Source organism: Calidris pugnax, unplaced genomic scaffold (assembly GCF_001431845.1).
Source record: "Calidris pugnax isolate Ruff unplaced genomic scaffold, ASM143184v1 scaffold24, whole genome shotgun sequence".
NCBI classification, from domain to species: Eukaryota; Metazoa; Chordata; class Aves; order Charadriiformes; family Scolopacidae; genus Calidris; species Calidris pugnax.
Window position 1 is genome coordinate 20,414,698 of NW_015090922.1, and position 14,424 is coordinate 20,429,121.

A 14,424-nucleotide genomic window follows, 5' to 3' on the forward strand; every position below is an offset into this window, starting at 1 on the left:
TATAGGGAAAAGTGAAAGATCAGATGTTTTTATATACTTGGCTTCATTGGATTGTAACCACATGTTCCTGAAAAGAGCATTTAAAAATATTGCATGTAGCTTTTTTATGTGTTTGTAAGTTAGAGATGTGACCTTTTCATATTGTGATGAAATATAATCTTATATAATCTTACTCTTCCTCAGTATTTGGCTTTTTCTTTGATTAAAATCCCAAGGTGGAATGAAAGTATTGTGTGACTGAAATTAATCTGTTTAAGCCTGAAATTGCTGGAGGCATGTTGTCGTGCTGACTGCAGGCAAACACTGGAGATGGACTTGATTTGAGGGAAATTGTGTCAAATTAGCTTTTTAGGGCAAGTAGGCATAGGAGACAATTTGTAGTAGTTACCTTGTGCTTTTGGAGCCAAATTCTGCTGTGTTTCTGCTTCAGTGCTCTCAGTGGGGGATAGCTGTGAGTTTCGCTGAGAGGATAATTACAGTATTTCCACACAACTATTGATCTCTGTTGTGATGGCATTTGTTTTATTCATCATGCATGTTGATAAAGTGTGCGTGTATATATACACACACACTATGCATGTGTACATATCTATACACATGTATAAACGTAAAAGGTATTTTATTCTAAAGCTAATCTGTCTTCTAGAATAAAAGGGTACTGTTTTGGGAGATGCTGAGTACTTCTCCTGAACAACATGTTCAGTTAAAGGGCCTTGTTCTACTGAAATTACTTCTGAAGTATTTTCTTGGTTTTCAGTTGAGAGATTTTCTTGCTTTTCCTTGTATAGGTAGGATCATAGGTAAATATTGAATGAAGAAATATAATTCAAAGGTAATATTAAATTTCTTGCCTGTTTGAGTGCCATACTTTAAGGTATTTTTTCTTATAACTTCCTTCACTAATTTTATTGGAAAGCATTGCGTCTGAAGCATTTTATCAGTTACTGGCTTAATGGAGAGGTGTATGATTCTGTTCTTGGCTTCAGAATAAACACTGCACTTCTACTGACTCTATTTTCTGAAAATTAACGTGAGGGGTTTTTTTCAGTTTAATTGAAGGAGAATCGTCTCTTTGTGGCTCGGGATAACTTTTCAGTTTCAGCGAAGAATCTTACACCATTCTGTAAGTGTTGGATATAGTGCAAAGAAGTTTTGAAAAATAAATACTTTCTTATCATAATCTAGCAATGCTGCTATCATTGCATGAACACAACGACTAGCTTTTATGTAAGAATAAATGAAAATCTACTGTTTAGATGTCTTTCTATTGGTTTTTCCTACCTTGATTTTGGCTCCTTTGTCCACCAAAAGAAGAAAAAGCAAAAAACCCAACATAAATTGTCAGAAAAGATGATACTGGAATGACAAAATGACTGTAGGCCATAACAAGGTTTAATTTAGAAAATGTTTTTCATAATTTTCAGACCAGGTATTCTTCAGAAGAAAAATCAAGATGCAGAAAAAGATTAAGGGAGATAATATCTAACGCACCAAAACAGATAAAGAATGCCATCCAGAACCTCCTGTCAGCTGAAGTTGTATGACCCAGCGTGTTCATGACCTATTTGCTGCATACTTTAAAACCAAATAAAGTTTTTTTTTTTTTTTTTTTTATATGCGGCAACAAAGGGCACAGACTCCGCCAGGTGGCGAAGCAAAGATGTTTAATGTTTTATTTTTACAGCATATTTATTTTCTCTCTTTTGATCACCCCCTGTGCTCTCTACAGAGATAGGTTGTGGGGGCCTGTCCACGTGCTGTTATGAGCAATACAATTGGCTACATATAAGTGAATCTCAACAGAACCGATGCCTGTTGTAAGCAGAAGGATCCTCTCTCTTCCCTCATCTATTTGAATTCTTTTTTTTCCATATAGAATGTATCCAGAAAGGTTTCAGGGTGTTAAATATATGGCTGGGTGTAACAAGAATTACAGAAACCAGCATTGAATGTCAGCATTCATGGTGGCAAGTGAGACTTAAGAACCCAAGACTTAAATTATGGGAAGTCATCCTGAATAACCTGTATTTTTGTTTGTGTTTGTAGGTGGGAGGCTTGTGAGTTTAAATACCTCAACTAAACTTTTGCCATGGGCCAGGTGTTTTGTTTACCACTTCTGTAGTATGTGTAGGTATAAAGCAGATAATTGTTATTTTGGGAAATAAAGTAGGTGTGTTTTTCTTATATAAAAGATCTTAGTTCTCACTTGAATAAGTGACTCTGATCATTGATGGTCAGCTGTAGTTACTATTGTTTAAATATTTGTCATTCTTGCTGCTTCTCAGAAAGCTACTTCTCCCCAGTGCTGCTCTTCAGATAAAAAATATAATTCATTTAATTGCTCAACACAACGAAGTCTGAAAATATGGAAGATTTTTGCATGACTTTTTACGAACGCAGATTTCAAAGGCTTCTTACCTGTTGAACTCTTGTTTGCCAAGACCCAACAGGTTACATGGCACCAGAGAAGAGTGTATAGAATAAGCTTAGAGCAGAAAACCCCGTCAGCCTTATTTCAGAGGCTGTGGGCTGTAGAGTGAATGGAGGATGGCTTCCCCTCCACCAGCTGATCTGCAGTTTCAGAGCAGGTTCAGGGCCCTGGCAGAGGAGAAGCCCTGAGCATACCAAGCTCCCCCAAGTCAGCACCCAGGGCACCAGAGGGGCTGGGAACCCCTTCTGTGAGCACAGCTCACTGGCCTTGGAGGGTTATTGCATGCCGAGGGCTTGGATTTGGGATGTTGCTGGGGTTGCTGCTGCCTGACCCCCAGCACTCTCTGTCCTTGTCCCCAGAGCCATGCTGTGGCTTTTGGTACGCTGGAGATGCTCTCCAACCCACACTGCCTGATGCCCACGTGGGTCAGCAGCGGTGTAACAGCTGGGGACCAACTGTGCTGCTGTACTGTGTTATCCTTCTGCTGGGAGAGAGGTGAGGAAAGTAAGCTGTAAATGCATTTAACATAACCCCTCTGCTCTCAGATCTACCAAATTTAAAATGGATGTTTGCTATTCACATCTTTATTTTTATTATTGGAAGACAGAAGAATATTAGTAAAAGGATGAATGACATATTTGCTTATTGTGGGTATTGATTGCTTTCACTTTGTGACAGGTCTGAAATGCACATGCATGAGAAAATCCAAGTAGACTTTATGCACTTGACATGTTCGACTGAATCGCAGAGGTCTAAGAATTTGTTCAGGAAATTAGTTCAATGTGACATGCGTCTCAAAGAGACACTCTTTTGTTATAGGTATATATTACAGTATTATTAACTGAAAAACATCAACAACAGAAATGCAGTAAGGGATTTGTGTGAGATTGCCCTTTTGTCCTGCAAGCTGTGGCAGAAGCAGGAGTGTGAATAAACTGCATAGGACGGAGTGTTGAGTGCAGTCTGGTAATCAAATGTTCTCTTATATCTGACACTTATCTTGTGAGTAGGGCTGAAAGTCAAGTGCATGCAATCAGCAGAGAAGTGTAGATGCATTTTCATTATAAATTAAGTAGTCTAATTGTATTTGGTTGGGTTTTGTTGTGGTTTTTAAAATTATATTAGGTCCTTCCTGGGAAACAGAAGTATTTTGTGATGTTTTTAAAAGGGCACATGTTTTGTATGTTGTGAGAGTGTGAGTGTGGCTCTGATAGGACCTGAGAGTCCAGGAAAACCCTCGTCAACCTCTTCATTCTGTGATTCAGACTTGGCACATTCTTCTTAGGATTTTAGCCCTGTGTTTTCTGGCTGTCTCCCAGGCTGAAACTTATACTTGGGAGCACCTTCCCATAAATTTTTGGCTGCTTCAGTGCTCATCGCCAGCTCTCTCCTTATAGTGCTCTAGTCTTCTTATACCCTTAACAAAAAGGAATTTTAAAAAAAGCCAAAAGAAACAGAGTTATTTTGCTGGGGAGGATGTGTGTGCCACTTCCAGTTGAACTGTTTTACTAGTTTTTTCCCTAGGTCACAGGTTTTAGTCTCCTGTCCCATGAGACTTTCCTCATCCACCTATATACTTGGGTTTATTTTTTTCTCTGCTCAATACACATTGGGAGAGCTTGTTCTGTGAATAGTGTTTGTAGATAATAATGATGAAAAGATTTAGTAATACCCAAATTCCTCTGGGTAAAGATTCTTCACCTGACTGTAACACTATGCTAGATGGCAACTGACAATCTCTGCTTACTTTATTTTTGTGGATTTTTTTTAGTACAGGATAAGATCCTCACTTGAGCTTGCTATTTCATAAGGGGTTGTAATCGTTTGGAGAATCTTGTTGGAGCTCTATTGGAAAATTAATAATTTATTTTCAATTCCTGCATCTATCTTTCTTTTTCTATTGTGGCAGAAACCTTTTCAGAGATTAAGGTATTACTGAATGCATTAGATGAAATTCTGTGCATTTTCTCATCTATGAAATTAGTCACATTAGGCAAGATGCAGTAGATACCCTGTGAGTAACCTGATACTATCTCCAGATGATGTTTACAGGTAATGAGAAATGCATGGGAGTACTTGACAGTGACTTCAAATATGTTTCAATAAAGCCCATAACATTAATAAAATATTGAGAAGGACAGGAATAAACTAGGAAAATTGTCTCACTTTTTAAAACATTCTAAAATACATGAATCTTATTCTTGAATTCTTTATATTCAGATTAAGTGTTTTAGATCATGCTGGTTTATGTTTAAAATGTCATGTAGCAAGATAAATAGATGCTATAAATCTCAAAGAGATTTTTTTTTTTTAGTCCGAGAGGGAGGAGAGGATTGGAAGAAAACCCAACAATTTTACCAGTAGCTTTACTATTCAGCTCTGTAACAGGCATTCTACATCTGCTTGTCATTCAAAGAAACCCCAAAAGATGAATGGGTAGTTCATTCATTATACGGTGCCAGCAGGAGTCACCTTATTCAAATAATCTGACTGGTAGTGTCAGTTTGGCAAAAATCCAGGTTTTGAGTGATGGTTCTTAGATTTTGGTGTTTGTATGTGTTGCTGCAGCATCATTAACTGTTAGGGATGAAGAATACGAAGAAATAATCCTGTAAAGTATTGAAACTTCAGTAGGTGCTGAAGGAGTTTGGTGTTTTGTGGTGACAGGTCCACTAGTTGTTTTACAAAAGAAAGAATGAATACGTGTTGATGATTTAACACTGTTTCCAGTAAATCCTGGCATTTCTTGGAAAAATATCAAGAGGTATACCAAGGCAAGGAATGCTTGCAGTATATTAAGACTGTCAGATCTAGTCTTCTGATGGAAGAATGTAAAATCTATATGAGAGACTTCTGATAGTTACGGGCATTCATTTATTTAAATTCTGGCTCCAGGAAGTTATAGTTACTCTGCGCTGGGAATCTGCGTTTTACTTGTTGCTGCTGAGACTTTTTGGTACTTTAACGTGTATGGGATTGAAGTTGTAAATGCTCCGTTATCTAAGTCCTAACTCGTTACTGTGTTTTTATGAATAGCATTTAGAACAAAAAGAGTCTGCCTTCCAAACGGTTTTGCTCATTCTGCAGCAGGGTGTGTACTTAGTCATTCAGATAGTACTGTATAACGATGAAGAGAATTTTGATAGAGGCTGCTAGCATGGGTGTAGAATATTGAATACAAAGGACATATCTAGAAACAGAGAGGTTAGAAGCTCCTTCCTGACCTCTGTGATTCTGTATAGCTGTGTAAAACAGACCTGTAAAGGACCACAGGGACAGGCTGCAGAGTGAGCATCTCAAGGGCTGCGGCCATGCGTGTGGGAAGCTGAAGAGCAAACCGAAGTTCTGGGTGCTTGGCTTTCTTTTTGTGTTCTAAATAAGGAGGCAGACTTTTAGCAGTAATGTTGCCTGCGATGATGTGAATGGTTCACTGGCAGACTTGAAAGATAAAGCGATAGCTGAACAGATTGAAGTCCTAGTACTGTCGTCTTTCAGTAATTTAAAAGGTCTAGCTTCAGAAAAGTTTTAATCTATCCTGTTGATTGTGAAATATCTAGAAAGAGGGTGTGGATTTCTTCTAAATGATTCTTTTATGTCCTTGATACACCATGCTGCTTAGTAATAAAAGATGTGTCAAAACTTGTCTTGGTGGGAAAGCATTTGTATGCATAGTTCATGAGCATGTACTTATACCTGGACTGCTTCTGATATACAAATCAATGAGCAGATCCAAACAGCATTTCTGTTTCTTCTTATTCTTTTTTTTTTTTTTTTTTTTTTTTTTTTTAGTTTACAGTTGTTCTTTCACTGACGTGTATTTCTTCCCAAAATTATTCTGATGTGAGCATCTAATCTAGAATCAGAAATATGTGCTCCTCTATCATAGGCTGGTTAAAATTGTGCCATTGCTCAACCTTGAAAATTAAGCAGCTCTCCCCAGCTGGCAAAATTACGATTTCACACTTGTTTCTAACTCTGAATCATCCTCAGACATTGCACCTTCAACTCAAAAACCTGTTGTGCATGTACAAGATTTTGGATTCTGTTTATAGGAATCCAATAGTTGCTAGTTTTTTCAGTCTCTGGGTCTGGCTTTGCAAGTAAGAAGGTAAAGAAGGCACTGGAAAAATGTGCTTATATCTGAAATATTTATAACTTTTCTCCTGGTAGTTAGTAGGAATGCCTACAAAATATTGTGCAACAGAACAGTGATTTTTATGCAGTAGAAATGAAGATGGTTGCTTGATTGTGATTATCTGTACCTAGTACTCCTCTTAATCTTTGACCAATGCAGTTATCTAAACTCCCTGAATGCTTGTATCCTAAGATAGAGTCCTAATATAGTGCATAAGCTGTTATTGCTATGTTTGAATTATTAAAAATACAAATATAGAAGCAAATTACCTTTTTAACTTCTGGGACTTGAGGGAAAGGAGAGGTGTGCTAGAGGATGCTCCATGGTATTTCTGGTGTTCTGCCCCTACTCTTGGTAGTTTTTGTGTCATGGCTGTAATCAGTCGGCTAAATTAATCATCCAGAAGTCCTAGAATGAAGTTTGTGGGCACGTTTATGCTGTCTTTTTTGGGTGTGGCCTTTGGAGATTGTTCTAGCATTTTGAAGGCACCTGTAGAAATTAAAATTTGGGGACAACTGGGTGATATAAGTAAATGAAGAAAGAAAGGTCATGTCATAAAGCAGTTGAGTGTATAATGGGGGGACTCTTCTTTAGGTGTCAGCAGAGACAGAGAATTTCACCTTGTTTTAGCCGCATCAGTTGGGAGTGTGAGTGAAAAGAACACACCTAGGACCATGTGCAGACATCAGAAATCTTGCAGAGAAAGATCCTTCATCTGGTCATTTAAACTTGCCCTTTCAGTAAAAAATGGGCTGTGTTAAATGCTTAGTTATCTCCCAATTAAATTGGAAGGCTGAATTAATCGGTATTAGCTAAATGTAAAGCACTATAGCAAAATAAAATTACATTACTAAAATTGCCTTTTGAAGGGGAAAGTGGCGTGACTGACACATAGCTCCTTCCTTGCCTTGCAGAAGGATGGAGAAGGGAAGTATTTGATGTATGAGATTTCTTCTGTGTGTGCTTTCACATTTATTTTCTTAGTGTTTAAAAAGTTAAAAAACTTCCGTATTTTCTTAACTCATATAACTGAACTAAGCATCAGAAAATGGTACTAGAGTCAGGGAGGTGCTTTTAACCTTTAGATTGTGATGTATAGCACTGGTAGTTATCCTTCCATCTTTCACTGGATTTTTATTCTAGCCCCCACCCCCACGCCCCCCAGTTAATTTTTATTTTGGTCTTACTGTCTTCCAGTCAGAAGTATTTCCTCAGAACAGAACTTTCTGCAGATGTATCAACTTTCGAATCTGTTCTGAAGTTATATTTTGATGTCACAGTTCCAGGTTCACAGCAAGGTCTTGCTTAAGACAGATAGTGATGCTTGCTTAAGGCAAGATCCAAGACAGATAATAAACCGATTAACTAGCTGTATTGCACAGATCTAATGAACTATCTAAAAAAATCAAACTCCTCAGTGTTTATAGCTATACGGAGGGGAAAAAAAGCATATGATATCTTTACTGTTGACCCAAAGTGGCCCCAGAGGAGCAGTCATATGAGTAAAGGATTGTGAATATAGCTTTGAATGTAACCATACACAATTTCTTCTTGTGTAACAGTGCATTTTAGACTGCTGTTGTTTTTCACATATTTTTCTTGCCTTGGAATATTTGAAAATTGCTAGTTATGTAAGATGGATAAATACAAAACTCTATTTGTATTTATAACTGATTTTCTTTTCTTTTCTAAACAGGAATGAACATCTGCAGAGGTGCTCTCAGTGCAAAGTTGCTAAATACTGTGGTAAATCTTGTCAGGTAAGATGAAAAATAACAGCTCTAAAGGGTTGAAGAAAATAAGCATTTGACAGCTTTATTTACAGGTTCTCCACACTTTTTGTGCATTGTCATACCTCCATACTGCAATTTCTTATCTGTAGTTATGAACAGAGTGTGTAAACATGATGCCTTCTTTTATTTGAGTATTTTTATAGTTACAGATATAAGATTATGATTGGTGCAATAGACAAAACTAAGCTGAAAAGTGTGGTGTTCAGCTGTGCTTGGTTAGAGGGGGAGGAAAAATTCTTCAGCTTTGCTGGCTGTAGACTGAAGGCTCTAAGTCAATTTTGCAGTAAAACAAATTGTATTTCAAGAGTAATTTTTATCATGAAAAAAGATATATTCCAGTTTTTTTAAGAGGAAATATGGGTCAAGAGCTCACAGAGAAAGCCTTGGGCAAAACTGTATCTCTGAGGAGGTTTTCAAGAAGATGGAGCAAGGCTCTTCACAGTAGTGCATGGGAGGACAAGGGACAACAGGCTTAAGTTGAAAGAAGAGAGGTTCACATGGGATATAAGGAAAAGATATGTCACCTTGAGAACAGCCAAAAGGTGGAACAGGCTGGCCAGGGTGTTTGTGTCATCTATATGCTTTGAGGGTTTCAAGACCCCACTAGATGAAGCTCTGAGCTGGGTCTGACCCCAGAGCTGACCCTGCTTTGCAACTAGAGAACTCTGTACATCCCTTCCAACCGGAATATGTTGTGCTTATGAATATCTATGAAACAGTTCTTAAAGGTCTTCTAACCTAAAACCTTAGCTTTTATATTTGGCTTGTATTGTTACTTAAGAATGTGTTGGCAGGACTTGGTACTGAGCTGGCATGCAAAGGTAAATGACTGTGTAATGTCTAATACAGCAGAGGATCAGGCACCTGAGTTATGAAACATGCGGTTTGCCTTACAGAACCCTTGATTTTTTAAATGATTCCTCTTAGCTTTGTGTTGTGATCTCTAGTTTGTTTCTTTTTTTTTTTTTTTCCTAAATAAAGAAAAATGAAGAAAACCAACTAATGGTCAAAACAGACTAGTAGTGATACTCTATTTGATGTATACAAATTTAACTTTTTAAGTGAAGTCCTTGATGTTCAAATGATCTTTTTACATATCGTGTGTTTTTATAAACAATTCATCCTTAGTATAATCTGCAGTGTTCTCAACATGCCAGAACCCCCTTCTTTTTGGGATTAAAACATATGGGCAGGGAAAGGAGGAAGATATGTCATTTTGATTCATTGTATGGCAAATGTGTGCAACGTACATTAGGTGCTTACTGTAGCATCAATAATAATGCCACAGGTAGATTTATTATGGGACATCATGAGGAAAAGATGACTGAAGAATATAAAAGACCAGAGTATTTGCAAAGTAAGTTTAAAACAAATATCTGCCAGGGGAGTCATTGGTACAGTTTCTGTTAGCAAGTCTCTAATGTGAAATGAGACCGTGCTGGCACTGACCTGCTCAAGCACATCTGCAAGGTGTAATGCAGTACGCTGTGCCATGCTCGCTGTAGTAGCAGTGACGGTAGGAAATGGGGCTTTCTCCTTGGACAAAACAACCATGTGAATGTGCTTCAAGGATTCACGCTGGAGAGTCTGAAGCCACCTTGGCTCTCTTTCCTGCAGGCTTCCCTCCCTGGGGTTCGGGTGCTTGAAGCCATCCGCGGCTGTAGGTGTTGATTTCAGCGAGACAGGCGGCGGCTGCTGCTAAAAGTAATCTGTACTAAGTGCTGTCTCTTTACTGTTACATAATGTCTTGAACTATTAATATCAATAAATTAATATTTAATTAATACTATATAATAACCGGTGATATAAGGTAGCAATTAAGAATAACTGAAAAAACATTATTTTCTAGTCAAAACAGTGAATTTATTGGGATTCCTGACTCAGGACAGATGATCCAGATAAAACTGAGAACAGCCAGATCTGTTTGGTTTTGAGAACTGTCCTCTAGTTGATTTTTTTTTTTTTTTTTTTTTAATAAGCTAGCTAAACTACTGTGCAGCTCTGGTTTTATAGCAGCTGTTAGCAAAGCTCTCCTTGGCCAACCCATAGGCTTTGTGCTCTACTTAGCCTCTGTAGCTTTAGTGCAATTCATTAATATGTGCACTTCTAATTTAACTAATTGCTGAACAAAATAAACAGCAGGGTATTGAATGAAATTGCAGTTTGCACATTTTAAAAAGTGAATGTTGGCAGAACCAGACTATTTTAGTTTTATAATTACAGGTAACTTCAAAATGCAAATTGTGTGGTTAGATTTAAAATTTATACTTAGGTGCAGAATGATTTGATTATTTTTTTATTCATTAAATTAATCCTTGTCATGGTTTAGACCGAATTGGCCAATTATGGGCAACAGATGCTCTCCCCCCACCTCTCGCTCCAAGGAGAGGAGGAGAACGGATAAAGAGATTTATGAGTTTAGAAGGAACTAAACTACTTTAATGAAATATTAATAGTAAAATAAAAAGGGAATAATGAAATAGATACGATATATGCAAAACCATATCAAGCTCCCAGGATGACGTCAGGGGCAGGCAGTAGGGAAGTCCCAAACTGGGCTCAGCTACAGATGGGAATGGATTCCAGCACTGGAGTAGGGAACACAGAGATTGGCATCAAAAGCAGATGAACAGGCAAAGTCCTCCTTGGATGTCAGCCATTGAAGAAGGAGGGCTGACCCTTTGATCCTTCAATTTTTATTCTGAGCGTGGGGCAGATGGGATGCAATACCCCTGTTGGTCAGTTTTGGGTCACCTGCCCTGACCGCTCCTCCCCGCAGGTGAGACCCTTCTACGCTTTTCTGTTTCCAACCCTCCAATGGAGCAAATAATGAAATTAGCTGACCTTGGTTGTTATAGCAATAAGAATAAGCAAGAGCCTCTCTGCATACCGTTCCTTGGCATGAACTATAAACACAGGTCTTATCACTCTGAACCATTTTCTGCACAATCTGCTGTTAATTCCAGAGAGTTGGAAGAGGTCTAGCTAAGAAGTAAAATTAATGAACAGAAAGTTGGTTCTATTTTACCTCAAAGTGAGAGAGCCCTACAACTGAAAGCACTTAGCTTTAGCTTAAAAACTGTCAATTTTCTGGAGTTTTCTGCTTAATACATGAAATGAAATAATAATTAATGTAAAAATCTGACTTTAAAAAATAAAAGATTAATCTGAGTAGCTGAATGAGGTTTAGGATAAAGGTGGGCTTGAAGAACGAAACTTCAAAGTAAACACAGCAGGGGATTTCTATGTTAGAATGTACCAAAATGAGCCATTTTTAAAGGTGAAAATAACTTGTAAAAATCTTAATTTGATTTAAAATGTTAGGTGGTTAAGAAAAACTGTCTTTGGGCTAACCTATAGGAGAAGTAATAGTTTTTTGAAAGATATTTTCCATTTTGTAAACTGTTATCCTTTAAGGAGATATGTGGGCAGAGCCCACTGTATGGGAATTAAAATTTCCAGTGTGTAGAAATCTCCATAATGTCAAAATTGAAAATTTCGAGTGAGTAGTGCCAAATTTCAAAATTTCCCTTTTTTTTCTTTTTTTTTTCCAGTTGAAGCAGTTTGCTTTCAATTTTACCACTTTAATTTACGTCAAAAATATTAGAAAAGTGGGACTGCAATTTATCACAAGAGATCCTTTGGGCTTACCTTTTTCAACTGAATTCTGATTTCAGGATCAAGTATATGTAGAACTTCTGCTTTTAATTTTTTTTTTTTTTTTTTCAGTTGGACCTCATTGACTTTTGCCCCCTCTTCAACACTTCACTATTGTAACCCCTTTCCCATTTGTTGACGCCTAATTTCCTGGAGCTGCCTTCTAGCACTGTTACATTGGCTGGATGTCCTTCCAAACATACCACATCTGCTGCTCCTCATAATCACTGCTGTGATCTTCCCTGACAATATTTCTTAATTTGGTGCATCCCATAGATTTGGGACCAGTGATGTAGATGATAATCCCTGACAAATGGGAGAGTCATTTCAAGCAGAATTCAGAATGTGCTATTATCAACGTTATTCAAAGGGCTTAATTAAAAAAAAATAAATAAAATTCTCTAACCATTTGAATGATCCTTTGGAAATTACAAATGATGTCTTTTTAACAAATCAAAACCTTCCAATGGAAAAATATCCCATGCTGATTTAGGGTTTTTTTAATTTATTTTATGAACTCTAGTCTTTAGCCGCTTTTCATTAGCATGTTTGTCTGCTGGAAACATTTGGTTTTTTGATCCTGCATAGGAGAGAAAGGAAACCTTCATTTCATAAACATTGGTTTAGGATCTTTCATAGGGATAGGGAGCACTGGGAGACAAGGATAGCATACGCCTGTCAAGAATGGATGCAGGTTGGCAAAACAGCTCAGCCAAAAAACATGCAAGACCTTGCAGGCAGATGTGAGGGATCTTTGCACATGCCCTGAGCCAGTTCTCCAGTGAAACTCAGTAATGCATTGGTGTTTGTGTGGTGCTGGTTCTGGGGCGACAGTTTCTCAATCTGCCACCAGTAAACAGCTGTATACTGCCCTATCTCCTAAACCATGTGAGTGCTGACCCTTTTCACTTGGATAAAGCCTGAGGAATTGCACTTGGGATACATTCTGCTTGAACTGAGGGACAGTGATTTGGGAGGAGCTGAAAGGAGGGGTATTCTTTCTAAGTTACTAAGCGTAACTTAGGAGGAGAAGGGCTGGGTACTGCCCTGCGCTGTTTATTTGTCTGTCTTTGCTTCCTTCTGATAGCGTTCCTTTCTAACAGGAGGGGAAAAATCTCTTGCAAAATTGGAAGACCTTCCCTGTTGGAGAGGTAGAAGGGTTGTACCATGTGGTTGTACCTCTGCACTGCAGTATTTATACTCATGCTGAATACGGGATATAAAAGCCTTGACTGAAAGCCAGGATATGCAGTTAAGAAAACCTCACATGAAGAACTATGGGATCAATATAAGCCCACCAACAAGTACTGTTAGAGACTGACGTTAAAAGTATGTCTCTCCAGGGTCATAAATCTTCATGGTTTCATATTCTTCTGTAATTTGTACCCTTGTTGTATTGCTAGTTAGAAGAAATATTATTGCATTTCATTATACTGAATGTGTTTGGAGCTTTTTCCCCTCTCCCTGGCTAGTTGGGAGGAAGGGAATGGCAGTCCACGTTCCAGCGCTCCTTCTGTAGAGGAGTCAGACTAATTCCTTTTTGGCACTGGTTTTGGCTGAAGCGCTGTTTTGCAGAAGGCGTGTGTTTGAACTGTTGTTCTCACGTGGGAGTACATCTCAAAGAAGCGTGGCATGTGATGCTATGTGATGCTGCATATTTCATCTCATTAGGGCTTTATTGGTTGGGTAAGCTATTAATCATTTTGATGTCACCTCTAGCATGTTTAAGATTCTCTGCAACAGTTATGTGGGGAAAGAATCTGACAGATAAAGTCTTACTCCAAAGAAAATTTTAGCTTAAGTGGGATAAAAATGCCAATATAATTATATTACACAGAATGATGTCTGGACATTTACAAGCATGACCTTGTTTCTTGTAGACAAGAATAATTCTATTCAGCAGTAGATACTTAACTTTTATTTGTCAGACAGCATGTGACACTAACTATATTTGGATTAATGCCTTCTTGGTGTCATTTTTTCCCTGTGTAGAGTTATGGGTAAAAGAAATGAAATAAAAAATCTCACATGTATCTGAAAAAAATTAAAAAGTCCAATTTATTTATTATGTGTAAACCAAAGCGGGGGAAAAACCAACACCCTGAATGAAACAGAACAAATGCTACTGGTGCTGAAACCTAGTTACCTGAAACAGTTCCCCCACTTAACGGTAGCTTAAGAAAAAAAATGTGTGATAGCCTTTGTAATCTTTATAACTAGCATGTCAGCGTCTGCAGGTGTGATGTGCACTTGCACTGCCATTCTCTCTTTTTTTTTTTTTTTTTTTTGCTAAAATTGTATTTTTTTTATAGTACACTTTTGGAATTTAAGTGAAAGCCTTAACAGCATTTTTTTTTTTCACAAATCTTGGATTTGAGAGGCTATTTACGGAAATCACACTGCGGTCG

General features: G+C 37.8%; 1 protein-coding gene across 2 annotated transcripts in view; it reads left to right on the forward strand.

Moving 5' to 3' along the window:
* Nucleotides 1-14,424, forward strand: part of SMYD3 (SET and MYND domain containing 3) — a 395,935-nt gene that overhangs the window by 37,241 nt on the left and 344,270 nt on the right. For both annotated transcript variants that reach the window (XM_014950576.1, XM_014950578.1), the window contains exon 2: nucleotides 8,263-8,326. In XM_014950576.1, the coding sequence (XP_014806062.1) occupies nucleotides 8,263-8,326 (64 nt within the window). The remainder of the gene's footprint in view (nucleotides 1-8,262; nucleotides 8,327-14,424) is intronic.